The sequence below is a fragment of the Festucalex cinctus genome, chromosome 7 (assembly GCF_051991245.1).
Source record: "Festucalex cinctus isolate MCC-2025b chromosome 7, RoL_Fcin_1.0, whole genome shotgun sequence".
In the NCBI taxonomy this organism is placed as follows: Eukaryota; Metazoa; Chordata; class Actinopteri; order Syngnathiformes; family Syngnathidae; genus Festucalex; species Festucalex cinctus.
The window spans coordinates 16045556-16066493 of record NC_135417.1 but is presented as its reverse complement, the minus strand read 5'-3'; the positions used below and the strand labels follow the sequence as shown (position 1 = coordinate 16066493).

The following is a 20938-nucleotide window of genomic DNA, read 5'->3' as shown; positions in this document are numbered from 1 at the left end:
TCATTGGATCATTAAAGAGCAGCGGGGCATCGTTTTGCTGAGGCATCTCCTTGAATGCAAAATGAGAAAGTGTACGAATGAACCCTTCAACCCCAGTAGCGTGCCCAGTGACCATTTAAAAGCAAACGTTTATTGGAGAACCCCAAGGGCTCTTCACAAAGCGGCTTATAGCTGCTCTTAGATGATGGAGTGCACGGCGAGGAGATGGTCTGGGATCGTGACTGAGCACAGATCGATGGTCCATATGATGAACCCCACAACACACACAAACTGACACACACACACGTCATAGTATTAATTATTTAGTCAGCTCTGGTCTCTTCCAGGTGGTTGAAGTGAAAGGTAAAATAGTGTAAATATTTTAAAGCGTAAATAGCAGTGCAAGATTTAAGGCAGGGTTCACCAACATGCTGGTAGCCCCCAAGGACCACATGAGTAGCCCACAGCCTTGTTCTAAAACTAGCTCGCCAGTGATGGGACATTGTGATTTCCTAAGAACTTCTTTCCATCCATCCATTTTCTTGACAGCTTATCCCTCACAATGGTCGTGGGGTGTGCTGGAGCCTATCTCAGCTGGCTCTGGGAAGTAGGCAGGTTACACCCTGAACTGGTCGCAGTGCACACAGAGACAAACAACCGTCCACACTCACAAGCAAACCTAGGGACAATTAACCTGCCATGCATGTCTTTGGAATGTGGGAGGAGACCGGAGTACCCGGAGAAGACCCACGCAGGCATGGCAAGAACATGCAAACTCCACCCAGGAAGTCCGCAGCCTGGACTCGGACCCGAGTTCTCACTTCCTGGGGGGCGGACGTGCTAACCTCTCAACAACCGTGCTGCCCTCCTAAGAACTTAGAATATTTAATTTGAAAGGGGTTATATAAAAATAGTGATGCATATTGATTTATCTTCAAAGTCTTGATCTTAAGTTGGTTTCAGAACCTACAAAGTCTTGACTTCAAGTCTTGACTTGATTTAGCACCTCACCATCTTGCTATAGTATTGGTCTTACATCATCTCAAAAGTTCAAAATCTTGGTTGTCATTTTTTATGACAAATATTCATACTGAAAGCATTCAACTGGGAAACACTTCCCCCAGTAATCACCTTCAGCCATCTCCGCCGCCTTCTTCGCTTTCTCCCTGCCACCAACCTTCACCTCACTGGCAATTACCTCTGAATGGGCCTGGCTCCCGCTCTTTAAGAGGTTGGAGACAACAGTGAGGGAGTGGCGACCATTTCTTGCCGGCAGCTTGAAAGTGAAACGCCTCACAAATGGCGCCTATCACGGCGGCCCGTCGCATTACAGTCCGCTGGCAGAGCGAACGGCTCGTTACCATATGCCCGCTCTCCATCTCCGGGCCATCCATTTTTATATCCCCCGGGCTCCCTCCCCTTCATTGTGTGCAAGAGATCATCTGTCTCCATAGCAACCTGCATTTAGGTGACAAATAGCTATCTTGTACGTGCGCATCCCATAGAGAGCTCATCCATACCCTCGTCTTAAAATTGCCCAGTTAAGTTGTCAAGTTGTCAGGTGGGAAGTGCTGGCTCGGCAATTTTTACAGTATATATTAAGCTCTGCATGATGATTGGAATAATGATTAATACATACTGAACAATGATTTACACCAGAGGGTGTCCAGTCTGGCCCGCGGGCCATTCGTGTCACGTAGCTACAAGAGAAGTTATTTACCGGCAAAAATACGATACAATGGCCTAAAATATGATACTATCGGTATGGTAGATACATTGTGATAGAAGATGATACAATAAGCAACAATTTGATAGGACATAGTATGGTACGCTGCGATGGATTCGATATGATAGGACACGATATAGTAGTGACAGGTATGGTAGGCTAAAATACAACAAGACAAAGTACAGCAGGATAGGAAACTATACATTAGAACAAGGTATGATGGGATAGGACAGAATATGGCAAGAAACAAGATATAATATTGAATACAATTGGACAGGACAGTACGATGGGATAGGACAAGAGTAGGGTTAAGGTTGGGGTCCTGCGTGTTTTCGATGTTTCCCTCCTCTAAACAGGTGAGGATCGTTATCAGATTTATACACAGCTTGCTGATGATCTGATCATTTGAATCACCTGTGCTGGAGGAGGGAGACATCTAAACCACGGAGGACTGCGGCTCTTGAGGACCAGGGTAGTCTATCCCTGGGGTAGGATGTTATGAAAGGATACGATGCGACTGGATTGGTTTAATAAAAGCTGACATTGTTCTGTTAGCGGCCGTCCTTGTCAAACATTTGGACATCTAATTTATCGCTAACTCTTTTAATTGGAAGAACTGGCAACGAAAAGCAAAACACAGACTAAAAGAATACAAATGTGGCGCCGCCTGCCGTTATCACCGCCACCAAATTTGTCCTCTTTCTTTCAGGGATTACAGCTAGTCCCCCTCAGGGGAACGCAGACCCGTCATCAAGCCTCTGCAAAGGGATTATAGCCAAGATGATGAAAATCTAGTTGCTGAATGTATGACGAAGCTGCTGGATTACGGGGGGGATTGTGCTCCACTTTACTGTAACGCTTCCATGGCAGACTGATGGGGGTCAAATGGACTCGAACCACTTGATGTCCTTCCCCTGATGGCCTCAAATCCCATGTTTGCGTAATCTTATCACTGATAGGTCTGCGCTGACGTCGTCTAGCGTGGGGTGAGTCGTAATAGAGGTGACGTCACAACGACCTCAGACATGTTGTAGTAATCCCTGTTTGGCAACTTTAATCACCCAACATTTCCTGCCAAGCGCTTAAGCCCGTGGCGGGTTTAGCCGACTATTAATAAACTCAACTTTATTTAGAGTTGCTTCAGTGCACCCGGTCACATCCGGCCCTAATCACATCTGTACATCTTTCGATTCATCGTGTTTAATAATCTTGGTTATAGTTGGTTTTGGTCGTGTCATTTTTGCTAATATTTACTGATCCAGAGGGTTTAAAAACGGTACTTTCACAATGAGTCAAATCAGGACCATCAAACAGTCTGTTCCAACATGTTCCACATTGATGGATGCCAAACGTCGGAATTGAATTGAATGATATGATAGAATACAAAGCCATAGATTAGTTTTCTGTGAAAAAGAAAGATATATAGCGGTTCCACTGTGCTAAGACGGTCAGTTGTAATAAAACTGCTGCTCTGCGACAGCCGAGCTAAATTCTTTCGTGCTAGCATTTTAGCATTACAAATCCACACCTCAAGACTCTTGTCCATCCGGAGTCATCCAGTCAAAAACAGCCTTCATCAATGTGAAAATTCATGCTTGATATGAATATTTTAATTAGTTAAAAATCCAGCCCACTCAGTTGGTTCAGCGTAGCACCAAGATATTTGGCAAACAAGAAGCCATGCCCGAATAGGCACAGGAAGATTGCCATTTTGCCATGCCATTTCCCAGTGGTCCTTCAAAAGCAGTCTTGTCCTTGGGTTTGTCTGGTTGCGAAAACATTTGAAATATTGCACTAGACACACTGATGCTGCAAAATTGAAAAAAGGATAAAAAATGTTTTCCTAATTGTGGGTGGGTGGGAGATGGCAGCGAAGTTTGCAGGCGAGTTCATTTCGAGGTTACTCTTCTAAGAAGACGCTAAGCTCGCCATTTCTTTGAAATCTGCCGCCATGGCAACTTCCATGTTTATTTCATTTCTTGTGTCCATCAAGTGACATCTAGTTTTATAAACTGCAGCCATGTTCATCCTGATGAAAATATACATTTGATAGGATTATTTTTCCCTTAATTCGGCCCCCAAAGCCACTTCTATGCTATTGCATTAGGACATTTGATGCTTCGTCTGACAAAAAATCTCAAGAGGTAAAATGACAGGAAGTCAGCCATTTTGGTTTGAAGCAAATATTTCATGGTCATAGAGTTTTATGTATTTTCATTCATAAAGAAATATCTGCTAATGTTTCAATCAATCTGGTCAGTTTCTCTTCCAATTGTCGTAGTCTAGCCACTCACTGCACACCCACCATGTACAAATGTGTTTGATTCCTGAAGCAAAGACTTGGCCGCCTGACCTCAGCAGTCTTGCCGTGTCTATCGCCTTCCCTTTATTGCCCCCACGTTATGTGTTTGCCGGCATAACAATTCCAAGTCAGGCGCCCGTCGCAGAAAAAGGGGAAGCGGGAAAGGCAGTGGCAGAATTACAGGGCGAAGCTGCGTGAAATGAATTCCCTTTGTCCTGCTAGGCTTGGGGGAACTTTCACACTTTGCTCGGCAGTCTGGGCCACACTTCAGAAGTGAGGCGTAAGGGGGGCGGTTAGGTAGGTCACGAGTGATCCCAACTGCCCCCAAGCGCCCTGGAAAGGAAGAAGGGTGACGCCGCAATCAAACCAAGAGCGGTCGCCAGAGTGGAATTGGGTTCATGTGATGCTGAACGGTACGGACAAGTGTTTCTTAGGAGGCTAACCGACGTTCCTCAAGGCCATAATACAAAATATGTTGGATTTTTAATGTAATTGGGTGTGAAAATGAAGGCGAAGAGGATCCGGGCTATAGCTTTCCATGTTCAGAGGAAATGAATAAAGCATATATATGCCTCCTCAAAATTGAGGAGGCAATATTGGTGAAAGAAAATGTAAAGAATGGTTGAATATTGATGATCTCTCATGAGTATAAACCCACAGAAAAGTCTCAAGAACCCATAAGGTTGCTTTGTCTGTTTCTGGCGGTCCTTCAAAGACAAACTCATCCTACAGATTTTGTTTAATGGTACAAAATTGGATGACGTTAAATTATAAAGGAATTGATGTTTGTCACTCTGTTTAGGCGGAACATTGTTGTGAAGTTTGAAATCACAATTTTAAAGGTTTTCCCATATTCAAAATTCATCAGATTTTGCAGGCGCATTCATTTCGGTAAAAACATATGCTTGGTCCCTAGCAAAACCCGCAAGACAAAAAAACAGAAATCATCCCCCCAAGCCATTTACACTTAGCAACATGAAATTTGCGAGGCATGTCTATCACAGACAGACTCCAAAAAAAACAAAAAGTCTCAAGACACCAAGCCTGAAAAGACCCAATCATCAGTCTTCAGTTTTGGTTTTAAATAACCATTTTAGTGTTAAATTTTGGTCATTTCGGGCTGGATGACTGGTTAGCACGTCCGCCTTCCAGTACTAAGGATGCAAGATCGAGTCAAGGCTCCGGCCTTCCTGGGTGGAGTTTGCATGTTTTCCCTGTGCCTGCGTGGGTCTTCTCCGGGTACTCCGGTCTCCTCCAACATTCCAAAGACATGCATGGCAGGTTAATTGGGCTCTCCGAATTGTCCCTAGGTGTGCTTTTGTGCATGGATGGTTGTTCGTCTCTGTGTGTCCTGCGATTGGCTGGCAGGCGACCAGTTCAGGGTGTCCCCCGCCTACTGCCCATAGCCAGCTGGGACAGGCTCCAGCACCCCCGCGACCCTTATGAGGAGCAAGCTGTTAAGAAAATGGATGGATTTTGGTCATTTCAAGGGGTGCTTGATAGGCAAACATTATCTGAGAGACTTTGTCCATTTGCTACCAAATTTGAACCGCATACAGGAAACAGATGGCTGACACAAAATCATTGAGTTTCAGTCATTGCGTGTGGGTGCAGGTTGGCAACAAAGTTTGATGACTAACCGTGAAATTCACCAATATTTGTAGACCCATTCATCCTGGTGAAAATGTACACTTGACAGGAATCCTTAGCAATGTCTGCATTTGTCTTGAACAGATACCTGAAAAGACGCACATAGTCTTTCATTTGACTTTGAATCTGATATTTTAGTCCCATTTTGGCAAAGCGAATGCTCCTCTGAAAGCTTGCTACTGTCTTGTAGTCTTTTTAGCCTAATCAGATCTTCCGGCTTTTTACCTCCTGTCAGATTTTGCGGCTCGACAAAGCATCAGAAGCACGCTGACCACGGCTACCCCCGCCTTCTCGCACAGCGAGAGAACGCGTTTGATCGATGCGCGGCAGGCTTATGGATAGCGGGGAGGATGCGAGCGTTCGATAACACTGTGTAATCTCATCTGAGAGGCTGTCATATCAGCCATCCTGACACGCTCGCCGCGCTTTCCCCGGGCGCCAAATTAGACGATTAGATTGAGGTGCGCCCGAGTCTGGAATGCCAGCTCTAATCAAGTCTGGGCTGTTTTGCATTCAGTATTAGCCTTTGATTTAGTTAATGTGTGCGAGACGCTCTTTGGTGTTTGATTGCGTTATTGATCTGCAGTAGAGTTCAACCTCCGCTTAGGTCTACGGGACGCCGTTGAAACCGCGGTCAAAAGAGCGAGAGGAGATAAAGAGTATGACACAGTGTAAAAGGCTTGACTGGAAACGCTTGTCTAATCACTCGCTGTATCTTACTGCATCGTGTCACCACTCATTTAAAAACAAAGTGGCTTGAAATCAATGACTGTAATTGAAGCAGATCTTAAGTCTTTCACACAAGTCACTTCGTCTGAAGCAGTTACGTTTTTATAAACTAGACTAAATACAATTTCTGGAGAAATTGTGTGGGAATACTTAAAGCTGAATGCTAATAGCTGAATACTAAGATTTGAATGCATGTGGAATGCTTATGAAGTAAATTGAGAGATAAATGATGAAATTATGACCTCCTGGTTACTGGACAATGCACTTTACCAAATAAGCCAGCGAGCAGTATCAGACACCTGGTAATGATGATAAGTTATATGTATGGAAGTGGGCGTGGAAAGTGACACTGTCTGTCCCATTGAAAATGAATGGGGAAAAGTTGATATTTAACATTAAATTGTGAGACTGCTGTAAATAATGTGGAATCAGACGATATATACCCCGGGAGGCCTGAATCTTTGCAGCAAGTTGAAATCTGAACGGTGTAAATCGGAAGTATTGTGTGGGAGTTGTTACACGGCAAAAAAGTGTGGAGAATAAAAATCACAATAACTTATCCTCCTGACTACCAGGAAAAAAAATATTGTCCAATCATGTTTATTTTGATATTCCCCAATCTTTGTGAAGTAACTGGAATATTGCAAAATAAATTTTTTTGAAAAAAAAAAAAGAAGCTATGATGTGTCCACTACAGAGGACATTTTTTTAAACTTAAATGTTAGGCTCAAATACCATTAAAATAATTAAAACAATACTTTAATGTATTCTCAAGAGTCTTATAGAAAACATGCTAACTACATTTAAAGCTTAAATTTGTTCAATAAAAAGTGTTATACACTTACTTTTCCTCTTCCCTAAAAAGTGCTTGCACTGTGGGAAGCCATTTTCTTTTATGATGCAATCAAAAGGTAGCAAAGCCCCACCCCTACACATTTGGTATCATTGGAAAGCTCTGAATGTCCTATATAGAGTACAAAAGGAGTTAATTCAATCGTATGCACTGGGTGGGAGATATTCAGGTTTGAAAAGGTCCACTACAGAGGACAAATTTGAATTGCTCGTAGTCAGGAGGATATGTTCCCACAATTAAAAGAATTGGCCTCACTCTTCCATTACTTTTGAACTGTATGGATAGCCCGCAATCTTGACTGATGGACATGGTGACATTTCTCGCTGCCACTGCGGCGGAGTCTTTTTTTTTTTTTTTTTTTTTAATCTGTCCGCCGGAACTACCATACGTGTGTCCTGAATAGCAAGCAGCTTGCCGTCGCTAACGCGGCGCTGAGTCATCGACGCGCTAACCCCGCTCCCGCGGTGCCAGACGGCATTAGCGCTAACAAGACGCCCGTTGCCCCCGCCATTGATAATTGGATGGCGGTAACCGCTGGCAACGGGGTGGCGTGATGAGCGCGGATCCAGGCATCTGCATCAATTAGCATCAGCCGCCAACACCAAAACGCTCACCTTACCTCACCGAGGCATCTGTTAAATGATGCTCACACTTGGCGACGGGCACATTTCATTTGAACTTTCCCAGACACTCCATGATAATGCTCACTTTTTGTGAGCTATACTTTATAAAAGACTGTTCCCATTTCCTTGGCAGAGGTCTGTGCGTGATAGTCACTCTTTAATTAGCAGTCCATAGATAGTGTGCGGGTGCGTAGTCACTTTACATACTATATGATTATTAATGCAAATTAAAGTGGAAACGCGTCTGAGAAAGAAGGAAGGCGCACATACTGTATGTACGTAAGATGTCTGTCATTTGATGGCATCGCTGATTGATGATGTGGACGGCGGTGGTCTAAATGTGTCCCGCCCGCGTCCATCGCTGACCGCCACTTGACAACCATGATGAATGAACACATGACGATGGCGTGTTACCTTCAGGCTAGTGATTTTTTGTTCTACTTTTTATGCACGTCACATCATGTATGCATATTTTTTTTCAACTTGCCAACTAGTCAACCTTGGTTTTATATAAATGTTTAATCATAATAGCAACTGAAAATATAGCAACATAAAAGCAACTGAGGTCCTGTGCGACGGTGAATTGATCTCTCAAGATTAGCTCCTTTGAGGCGCATCTACAATGAAAACGTTATGCGACGGATTATTATGGCTAAAACTAAAACAACAAAAACTAATAAGAAAATTATACCACATATAAAAATATTTTAAAATAGTTTAAAATTAAATGTAAATAATAAATGACTTAGAAATTTTAATTCTATTTTTTAATTAAATAAAAATGTAAATTTTAAACATTCAGATTTAGAGATTCAGATTTAATTCTATCATTTAACTAAAATAAATAAAAAATTAAAATTAAATGTGATTTCAAACTAGAAATATAGAAGCTTACAAATCAGTTGATTAATTTTTTATTAATTTAAATGAACACATTTTTAATTGAAAATATAATTAAATGAAATTAAAAGAAAATTACAAATATGAAAAAGGCAAGTTTTTATTTTCTTCACTTCATTTTTTTTATTTTTTTTTATTGAATTTTACAACCCTATTTTTATGGTTGTATCGAAGAGGCACTGGTAATATCGCAGCTAACGAGTGTGTCCAAAACACCCAGCCAACAACAATAACAAACTCATTGTTATGGAAATACAGAAAATAAAACAAAAGTATCAGTCATAAATACAAAACACAGCATACAGGGTACAGTTGTGCATGTTTGTTCCAGCGCTTATAAGCATAACAGAGGCAACATTTATTAGCCTGGGTCGCTCCCTGGGGCTCTCGGTCCATTTGTGTCCGAGGGCTGCACAAAGAAAGTCCCAAAAAAAAACAAAAAAAAAAAAACTGCACTATTGGCTCACGTGTGCACCCCGAGAACAAACATTGATGGATTGATCTGCTCTGTCTGTCTTGGTGCGCAATCAATCATCTTCACTTTAAGGTTGTGTTTTTTTTTTCTTTTTTGCGCCTTATATGGAATTTTCCACACGTCTTCCCTTTGTGCTGCAGGGGACCCAAAGTGCTTCATAAGCAAATGATCACCTGTACACCGAAAAAAAAGCAACACGAGTCGGAACTGCTCAAGTCCCAAACATCTGTACACTAAAATAAAGTCAAATGAGCATTTCATTAATAGTATTGGTGAGATGTACTCATGAATCGATTAATTGAAAACTAATCGATTGTCAAATGATTTTGGTAATCAACTTCATTGAAAACAGTGATTATCTTTGCCTTTTGTCAAAATACACGTGAGTTTAAGTGCACCGGCGACCTGCTATATTTTATTCATTCGTATACAAATAGGAATGTCATAAATGTTTCTTCGGCGGCAGCTGCGGCGCCGGCGGTCATAAATCACGGCTCGGCGACACTTAGTCATTTTGTCTGCTGTGCTTCCAGGTGGCCTGAGAGGAGCATCCATCATCGACTCGCTGGACACTCTCTACATTATGGGACTGCTGGACGAGTACAACGACGCCAAGGAGTGGGTTAGGAGCAACCTGGACCTAACCTCGGTAACACCATTATTGACTTTTAGCCATGTTTGTGACCAATAAAACAACATCTATGGCGAGTCATGCTCAATCATTTGCTGCGTCAAACCAAAATCCATTCATCAACTGAGAATGTACAGTCTTCTGGTAGTTACAAACTAGCGAAGATTAAGGATAAAAGAACCAGTAGAGGTTCGCCAGAACATTTCAATTGGTGCCGTGACCCGGATTATAGTAATAATAGCCATCAGGTTTTTGTTGTTGTTGTTGTTGTTGTTTTGTTTGTTTTTTGTGGGGTGGGGTGGCAGGGATTCTAAAAAAAAAAAGCTTTTTTAAAAAGAGAAATTAATCAAGAGGCCACCAGTTGCCCTGACATAGACTACAAATTTTGCAATTAAGATATCTGCTTCTAATCGGAGCTCATTTGTTGTTCATCAGTGTACAAGCCCTGGAATCCCCAAAATAACTACTTCAAACCAATATGGCCGACTTCCTGTTCAATTTCCGACATGGGTCATTGAAACTTTTTTTATGTGTCCTGTCACAATAGACTTTTCCACCAAATATTGTGTCACTCAGTGAAACTGTTCTAGGGTTTTTCAGTCAAATATTTTTTTTGTAGCGGAGACAGTGATTGAGATTTGAGACCCCTACGTTACATCCATTTTCACTCACTTGCAAGCTCCATGTTTATTCACACATTGTTTACTTGAGCTGCCGCCTCTAAATGAACTCGTCAAAATGAACACTGAGCAGGAACAAGGAGGTAAAAAAAAAAAAAAAAAAAAAAGTGTTTTGCCTCGTTATTTCTTCCACTGGCTACACACACAAAGCATTCTAAGAGGATGATGTCATCACCAGCGCTTTTTTTTTCCTCCAGAGTTTTTGTTTTCACAAAGCTTCGCTATGACCCAGATCGACACAAATGAGAGCCTTAAAAATTGAAGCGCATCGATTTAGTTTTTTTTCACGTCAGTCAGCACTTTGACGCCCATAAATAAGGAGCGTAAATCTAGCGTTGCCCTTTCTAGGGTTACGTTTTGTCGATAATATTTAACTACAGGGTCAGGGTGTCAATCTCCCGTTTTACTCGCAGATGCTGCCGAATATAATTTCTTATTTTATCAGTAGCTTTAAAAGCCAATGAAATAAAGTATGTGTGGATATGTGGAATTAAAAATGAAGTATAATTTAATTTACTGTACTATTATTAAGATTAATACAACTGTAATTTAAAATGTGCTTTAATTTGATAACATTTTGTAATTAAATTATATTTACATATTTAAAAACAATTCATTCAATGTAAACCCGTCAATTGAGATTTCATTTCATTTTTTTAAATAAATTTAGTGAAAAAATTATTTTAAAATAATTGATCAGAATTACATTTGTTTTCGACTGAATTGTGTATTTAATAAATAAAATGAACTGACAAAGTGTAAAATCATGAAAATGATTTAAATATATTTTGTGGGAATTGAAATTTCAAAATTGCCTTTAAAAAATGTAGAACACTTACGTCTGTCATTTAATGTAATTACTTTTGATTAATCTGTGAAAAATCTAAATTTTTAAAATTTGATTTAATATATGAATGTAAAAATATGTCTATTTGTGATGTGTTACACACAGCATGCTAAATAAATGTATTCAAATAACTTTTGTTTTTTTCATGAGCTAAACATTTTAAAAAAAGTTTTTAAACATATCTAAAAAAAAAATGCCATAAAAATAAAGGCCAAATAAATGTATGAATAGCAGAAACATAAGGAAACTATTTTTATTTTAATCAACTGATATGTAATCTAAATAAATGAAAATAAATAATATGAGAACATTATTTTTATATTTAAAAATATATATATTTTATAAAGATGGGTGTCATATAAAAAAAAATGTAGATATATTACTCAGTGAAATTCAAGAAATGTATTTTATTTTCATATTTTTTAATAAGAAAATATTAACTGAAATTGAAGATAATTATTGATATATTTGCCTTTTTAAAAAAACAAAAAAAAACAAAAAAAACAGGGTTTCTTATATGTGGAAATGTATTGTTAACATCGTGTCTCCAATGTGCGCGGCACAGATTCAGCTCATATTTTACTCATGATGCCATCACTGCGTTGACTAATGTCAGCTTGCGTATCAAACGAGCCGCCGGGGTTCCATTTTTGTCATTTCTCCGTTGATTTAACGACAATGCAAATCGAACGCTATTGCTTTCTAAATATACACATTAGACAAGAGAGAGTCTACAAGTGAGTTTGATTGATGACATTATTAATGATCATATGTGTTAATGCTTTAATGTCATCTTGCTGCTGACAAGTGACGTTCTCTCTCTCTCTCGCCGCAGAATGGCGAAGCGTCGCTCTTTGAGGTGAACATCCGTTACGTCGGCGGGCTGCTGTCGGCGTACTATCTGACGGGAGAGGAGGTAAGATGAATAGATGTCTAGTGGTGTTATCCCGCTGCACTCCCGCCTGCCGAGATCCACTTCCTGCTTTTTTTTCCCAGTCCAAAGTTTGACGGATGAAAAGACTTCCTGGGAAGTGTGTGACAGTACAAGTCGAGTGTGTGCGTCAAAAGATGGACTTTGCTTTTTTTCACGTCTAGTTTTTCACTTGCCTATATGTCAGGTTGGATTTACTAACATCCGTCTTGGATTGCATCACGTTTGAGTTGGCAGTGGGAAAAGTATGGAATGAGTTTCCATAGGCTGGAAATGTAGCATTGTCTGGAAATGAATGGAGTGAGGTTCCCCGTGATGATAAATTTAGCACAAATACCTCTACATTATATTGACAATAATAAAGTATAGTACAAGATACTGAATTGCAATATATAGCTGCACCACGTGGACAAACACAGAAAACGAATGGAGTGAGGTTCCCGAGGTTGGCATGAATGCATCTGCATTATATTGACAATGACAAAGAACGAAGACAAATTGCTGAAAATCATATTTAGATTTACAACATGCTGAAACATGCAAAATGAATGGAATGAGGTTCCCCAGGTTGGCAAAATTTGCATAAATGCATTTACACTAGCTGGACAATAACAGTACTAATACAAAGCACCACATATAGCATCAAGACAGACAGTTAAAACAAAATGTAGTGAGGTTCCCCAGGTTGGCAAATTTAGCATAAATACATCTACATTATATTGACAATGACAAGGAAATAAGAAAAATGCTGAAAAATCATATATAAATTGACAACATGTTGAAGCAGGCAAAATGAATGGAGTGCGGTTCCCCAGGCTAGCAGCAGTAGCATAAATGCATTTACACTAGCTGGACAATTACAGTACTAATACAAAGCACCACATATAGCATCAAGACGGACAGGTTAAACAAAATGGAATGTGGTTCCCCACGTTTACAACGTAGCATAATTACATCTACATTATATTGGTAAAAACAATGTTCTAATACAAAACACTAAAATATCGTTTGTGGCGTTACAACAAAGACAAGTGGGAAAAGAATGGAGTGAGGTTACCAATACAAACCTTCATTATCCGTGAAGAGTGGCTGGAGGTCAGTGAGGCACCGTAATGAGCATCTCCCTGCAGCAAAGACGCCCCCCAACCTCTCCACTCGCTCTGCTCCCACCCCCGCACCGTAGGTGGACTATTTTTAACAGCGACCACATGCTACGGCTGCGCACGGGCTAATGGAGAAAGCGCCGACGGAACGTCTCCGGCGGCATTAATAAAAATTGATTTCAAATGTGAATACATATGCGATATAGCGGAATATGCTGGATGTAACCCATTTTAACGAGATGCTCTTCTGGTGCACCCGCATGGCTATACATTATGGAATGATGGTGACGAATCAATAGCTTTTATTAGTACTAATACTGAAATAATGTACTTACCTCCAACATAGACATTTGGGTAAGGTCATTTGGGGCAAGGTATGGAGTGAGGTTCCCCAGGTTAGCAAATTCAGCATAAATACATCCCATGAATGTGTGTTGACATTAACTAAACATTTGTACTGCGTCCAAAATGTTTTCTCAAAAATAATTTTGCAACCACTAGCCGGGAAGTAAATGGAGTGAGGTTCCCCCAGTCTTGCAATATTAGCATTTATAACATGCTTTCACATGTTGACATGCTAATGCTTCACATCTGTAGACTGTTGTAACCTTGTTTTGTGAGCATAAGCCGGATAGTGAATGGAGTGAGGTTCCCCAGGCTGGTAAAGTTAGACTTGTGTCTTCATTCCCTCTGATTATTAGATGATTCTGCTTTTATGTATTTGTTGACATATTTTACTTTTGACTCATGTCCGTTCTTGTGACAGTTGTCGGCATTTAATTTTAGCTCAGAGCCTCAGGCGTTTCCTATTGTTAAACAAAACATCTAGTGTTCATTTGTGTATACAGTACAACCAATGATGTCCTTCCTTGTTGATACATATACCCAAATCCTGGTACAGCATCTTGCCATGACCACGTTATCTTCACATATAGCGATCAACCTTCACGTGATTTCCCAGAGACCACAGTATGTCTAGTATGGCTATTTTATCCCATACCATAATTTTCACTAATTTTTCTAGACTTGTTGGTTCTCCCATCGGCAGATTTTTCAACTTCAATGGCATTTTAAACAAGCCGATATTTACATTGGGTAGACTCATGGATGTTGACGTGTGTCAGCAGTCAGCCATGCAAGCGTGTGCGCAAGCTACATGTTTTATTCATACATAGCGGGAAGACTGACAGCTTCTTGTTTTCGTGTCGATGGTCTGTCCACTGACGTAAAGTCAATCTAGAGGAGTTACAGTAGCTTGTTGTCAAAAAGATAAAAAGGTAATGATAAAAACTGTATTCATGGTTGCATGTCAAATACAACAAAAAGCATTATAATGAAGACATTCAAATAAGTCGGAACATTTAAATGGCCCATTTCATTGTGCCCTTAGTTTAAAATGAGTTGATCAAATGCTAACATAACATGTGAGCTGTTACTAGCAACCAAATTTTAGTGGATCTCACAACAACTGACAAATATTTGTAGTTCCTGCTCCTGTGCCCTTTATTAATTGCAGAATGTAAAGCCTAACAAAGACTTCAGTGCGACAGGACCGAAGGAGAAGAAAAAGGCTTTGCTATTGCCACAAGGCTGTCGTCATTAAGAGCTCTCTAATGAGTCCCTGCAGTTGATTTGTTTGTCCTCCCCCGTTCTCCCGCTCAAAGGCATCACACCTTTCATCCGTCTCACCGCAGGATTCCAATTGTGGCACACTCATTTGGGCAGTGGCCAGAACTCACACAAAGAATGGATTGAATTCGCCGGGAGAGTAAAGCACAATCGAAGTGGAGATGTTTATTATTTTTATCATGATTATTATATAAAGCCTGGACCAACCGTTAGCATATTAGCATTTTGATCAGATCTCATAGTACCAGACTAGTGTACATTAATTTATTCTGAGCTGATTTTTTTTGTCTTAAATGTCCGACTCATGTCATGCTATGTAGTTAGCTAGCTCCCCCCCCCCAAGTTCGCAAACGGTTTTATTTTGAAATATACCGGATTTACCTTGATGCGAGACGCCCGACTTCCTGTCCGGCTTGTGTGACAGACACTTGTGTGACAAGTGTACATGTACATGTACATGGTTGCTATTTTGCTATATGTTAGCTTACCTACTATATCATGTTATCAAATTGGAATAATTATCATTTCCTGTGGTATGCCATAAAGGGCACAATTCTTTTTATGCTCATATTGCTCTCTTGCTACCAAGTTAGCATTAGCATCAATGAGTAATACAGATATATTACCTCATGCCTTGATCCTGTAGGTGTTGTTAGCTTTCACTGTGTTAATGTGACAAGTGTTAGCATGTTACGCTCAATTCACACTGGCTGCGGAACGGACACGGTGCGTTTTCCGTACGGTGGCTGTACGGACGCCGCAAGGATAGACCGCATTCAGGTCTACGTGTCAATTCACACTAGTTGCGGTGCGGTGCATCTGTGGTGCGGAACAGATGCGGCGTTGCAGAAGGTTTCTCTATTTTTCTGGACGCCGCATACGGATTTTCGTGAAACCGAAGAAATTACACAAGCCGGACCGGAAGTCGGGCGTCTCCCATCAAGGTAAATCTGATATATTTCAAAATAAAACAGATTGCGAACTCGTTTTTTTGGGAGAAAAGCTAGCTAACTACATAGCATGACATGAGTCGGACATGTAAGACAAAAAAATGAGCTCAGAATAAATTAAATATGACAAAACAACACTATTTATACACAAAATGTACTTACCCATGGTAGAAGAGCCATGTTAGATGTCTCAGAAATAATGTCCAAAAAGTATATCGATGTGACAACAGGCAAGCGTGGCTATTGTTTACAAAATAGGACTCTATATACACGGTTGTTATCGCGTGAACTCACTCTCCAGCGTGAACCCCTGTGATCTTGTGGTTTGGCAGGTGCAGAGTTCTGGACACGCAACGCACTCGGTGTGAATTGCAGTCCTTGCGGAAGCCGTGCGGAAGCTGTACGGAAAGTGCATCGCATCCTTTCCGCAGTTAGTGTAGCACACTGAAATCAGCAAATCTGCTGTGTCGTCGTCACGATATAATTGCAAGTGTTTTGAAGTTGGTGCATACAGAACAAACAGATGCGGCTGCACCTGCACATCATTTCCATAATGTTCCTGCATATCTGATGGCGAAGAAGCGAGAGGTCCACATTAGCCACGTAATGAATATCAATTTGTTGTGCGCGGCGAGCGGAGGTCAAGGCGCCACAAACATAAACAACGTGATTACACGGGCGGATAAAGCCGCAAAACAAACATGACAACACAAATGCTCAAAAGCGCGCTCAAAGAAGCACTCAACATAGGTAAGAATTTTCGATTTTATGATTTAGATGCGCATAAGATATCCATGACATCGAACGATTAAAGCTGTGATAAAATGAAAACACTAAAATAATAATGAAGACAATTAGTACATAAAAAAAAAGCCAAACTTTAATTATTTGGTCATCTGTTCATTGTTTTCTCTCAACCTTCAATTCGACGCTCTCATATCTTGAAACCTTTTTGTTATTGCACACAAACAAAACAAAATAAAAAGAAGTTGGCCTTGGCAGCACATAATGGACATAACGTCTGCGGCGCCGCTTTTCATCTGGTCCATGAATTCTCACTCACTCAGACGCTCATTAGCCATTTTCAAGCCCCTCGTTCTCCCTGGATGCATGTTTGTCTTTCTTTGTCTTGCACCCTCTCCCTCTTTGCCTCCTGTCTTTTCTCTCCCCCTCCATCTGTTTGTCTGTCTGTCTTGCTATCGATCCAGCTAATTATCAAAATTCATCTATTGAAGGCATTTGATCCTTTCTCATTCCAATCCTTATCAATCTACCTTCACGTTTGCTGTACTTAAGTTGCTAGATTGCTGGCTACAAGCATACAACTTTTTTAGCCTGTTAGCATTTGTTCAGGTTACTATCTTGGTAGCATGTTAGCATTAATTCTTGGATGCGTTTGGAAATATTCCATGAGAGTGCACTGCATCACTTGGGAAACTGAAAGTGTTGTTCAAATGTGCCGTTGGTTATTCAGAGTGCTCCAAAAAAGGATCTGCCTGAGCACTTTAGATACTATTAGCTAGTAAGCTAGTTAGCATTTAATCAATTCTCATTTGATAAAGTACCTGTTAACGGGCTATTACCGGTATGTGAAATCTTTGTCAATCTGGCTTCAAAGTTCAATTGTACTCACGTAAAGTATCTTACTTTGAGTTAACATCATGGAAAAGTTAAGTTAAATTGAGTTTTGATGCTGGTTAGAACAAGGTCTACTCAGATTAGCTACTGCCAGAATAGCTAGCGTCAGAACTTCAAGATAGCGGCATAATTGAGCGTGACTATATTACCAAGCTACCGCGGCCATTAATTAAATGAATAAATAGTGTGCTAGCTCACTCGAGCTGATCAATTGAAATAAATAATGAATGAAACCTGTTCAATTATTCAACACACTAGCTCGTATTAACTCAAAGTTCTTGTGGAACTTCAAATCTAGATACGGTACCCTCATGTTAAAAACAAACACATTAGCTCAGTTCCAAAACAGCCGAGGCTGCGCTGATTGATTGATCGGCGGCGTCATATTCGGCATTGGGCAATTAGCTAATGGGCTTCAGTGGGAACACCAGCATCCCCCTTTGGAGGTAACAATCAGGAAGGATAAATGGGTGTCAGGGGAGGGTGGGCGTTCTCGAAGCGCCTACTGGCCAACAAATAGCCTCTCGTCTCGATGCTAATGTAGCATTCCGACTACAGACAATGTCCTTGCCGCTAGGATGTCCTTCACGATGTCAATCACAGATACCAGACATCTTTTGTCGTGATAATTCTTCGTATGCTATGTGGTATAATATCAGGGCGTCCAGTGCTAAGTTGTAGCTAAGCTAATGCTAACATGGGTGTTCGTTTTTATCAGGAAGCATTTGTGAAAGGTAATCATTTGTGCCCCCAGGCGTGTAGGTTAGACTGGAATATAAAGTGCAGCATTCAGAGCTTAGCTAAGCTAACATTAGCGTGTGCCTGTTCATCTTTGTCAGGCAGAATGTGTCGGCAGATAAGTAAGGGAGACTGATTTTATCGAAGGGGACCAGGACTGTTCCTCGGGACCTGGTTGGACCTAGACTTTTGTCAATGAAAAAACACCTACAGGGAGAAGGTACTGATAAAAAAAAAATACAGCTCTCAGTTAGGCACAACAATTGAGTTTGTTGTTTGACTGGTCACTTGTTGCTAAGCAGACTCCATCGGACTCAGATCATTACTGCCACATCAACCAATGAAATATTGCAAAACGTACGCAATACATCTCAGAGTTTCCAGGTTTCTGTGATTCTCACTTGGACTTTGAAGGTCACACGCCACCAATCAATGTTTCCATTTTAATGATTTTTTTTTATTTATTTATTTTTTTTAATCTCTACACTTTTGTTTTTAAAATCAGCACTTAGGTTGGTGAATTTCTCGAAGCGAAGCTCGGGGTCTCTCGTGGCCTATTTAAAAAAAAAAAGAAAAGAAAAAAAAAAGCTTTCATAGAGGAAACACTCGAGAGCCTTTTTTCATGCACGGCTTGCTTCTTTTGAATGTTAAATTCAATATTGTAATTGTTTTAAATCGGCTCATATGAAGGTCGTTTCATCAAGACATCCACTGGGATTAGGGATGAAATTATGTACAGATGGTTATTAATTCGTCCGTTCATTGATTTTACGAGTGGTTAATTTTGTCGCCGTGTTTACATTTAGTGGGGCACATCAGGCCCTCGTATTTGGCGCATTAACATAGCTGGGAATGCTTTAAAAATTCAGCCCCTGAAACTGGTTTTACATTGCAAGATGATATTTGGTAGACATTTATATTATGAGAAGATCCACAAAAATATCTCAAGAAGCCATGCTTGGGGAATTTTGGTCATTTTGAGGGCTCCTTCACAGACATTTTGTCCCAACTACTACCAAATTTGAAAAAAACATGCTTGTAAACTTGAAAAGTTTTCGTCATTGTGTACGGACAGAGCGTGGCGGCAAAGTTTGATGACTTGCCAGAGAGCATCTTTAAAGCCATTTGTCTTCGTTTTAACAGAGCGTTTGGAGCAGCATGCGCGCTTGCTGCCGCACAAAATAAAATATCCGCGCACCGCCACGCTGTGCTTTCTAATTGCAGCCAGGTTGCGCCGCGCAAATGTTCTTTTTCCAAGCAATTTTCAGCTTCACAGCGGCGGCGTTCTCCCCAACACCTCAGTCGCGGTGGCAGCGAGCAGGAATGGCGCGCTCTGATTTCTTCCCGTAGAACACGAAATGGAGACGCCTCGTGCGGGTATTTAATAGGGCGTCAAATAGCCTGTCAAGCGCATGCTGTAAGCCTCCTTTTTCAACTGGGGCTTTACTGCTGTTTTCCATGCTTGCTGCCTCACTATGAAACTTGAACCATGAGCTGTTCTTTGTCTTCAACATCGCACATGCGGTTTGATTCTGAAGTCTGGTTGAGAACGAAAGCCTTGATGATGAAACTTTCGCTGTGGTTCATTTTAGGACGATAGTTCTCCAGAGTAGTGTTAATTTTGTCTGCCATTTTTAAATTTAGTCTCAGTTTTAGTCTAATTTTAGTCATGCTTGTTAGTTTTGATCACGGTTAGACAACGTCATCCCTTTTTTATTTATTAAATTTTTAGTCAACTATAAATCTATCATTTTAGTCTTTATTTTAGTCCTAGAAAATTGAATTTTATACGTATAGTTTTAGTCAACAAAAACTGTTAACGTTTTACTCTAGTTTTAGTCAGGTCATTTTAGCCCTGTTTTTTGTTTTGTTTGTTTTTTTTTCTTTTTCTTTTTGGTCAGCAGATTATGTTGAACATTTCATATCTAAAATATTTCCCATACAATTTTTTATCATCTTCTTAAAGAACAACAACTTCACACAAAATTACAGTGGTTACTATGGCTCCATGCTACGAGCTAGTACGTTAGCCAGCATTAGTTAGCGGTCGCTTTAACATTGTTGTTGAAACTCTATAACAGTTGGATTAATGTTACGTTATAACTAGAATTTATTTTATTTTTTTTTTTTTTTTTAGCTTTACACCCTGAATCCACCTCCTGTCTGTCCCATGTGTTTGTGCTGTGTGTCACATGATAGCGTCACAGATGTGACCGATTAGCAGAGACAAGATTTTACAAAATCATATAATTTTCGTCTCGTTTTTGTTCATGCACTAAAATGTCAATAGATTTTAGTCCAGTTTTTATTACGTGAGGGACATTTACATCTCGTCTTCATTCGTCGACGAAAATGCAGACTGAATATTGTTTATTAATGAGGGTTTTAGTCTAGTCTAGTCGAGTATTCGTCCGGTGGAAAATGTGTGTTGACGAAATTATTTTTGTTTCGTTTTTGTTGACGAAATTAACACTACTACAGAGGGGTGAAATGAATTAAAATCAGAAATTGAAATGTTATTTTCTAGACCAGATCATGTAGCCGTTAACGAAAA

At 40.3% G+C, this 20938-nt stretch overlaps 1 protein-coding gene across 1 annotated transcript in view; it reads left to right on the top strand.

Moving 5' to 3' along the window:
• LOC144022107 (mannosyl-oligosaccharide 1,2-alpha-mannosidase IA) overlaps positions 1 to 20938 on the top strand; it is a 150183-nt gene that overhangs the window by 97028 nt on the left and 32217 nt on the right. The window contains exons 3-4 of the mRNA XM_077526607.1: positions 9771 to 9886; positions 12231 to 12311. Of these exons, the coding sequence (XP_077382733.1) occupies positions 9771 to 9886; positions 12231 to 12311 (197 nt within the window). The remainder of the gene's footprint in view (positions 1 to 9770; positions 9887 to 12230; positions 12312 to 20938) is intronic.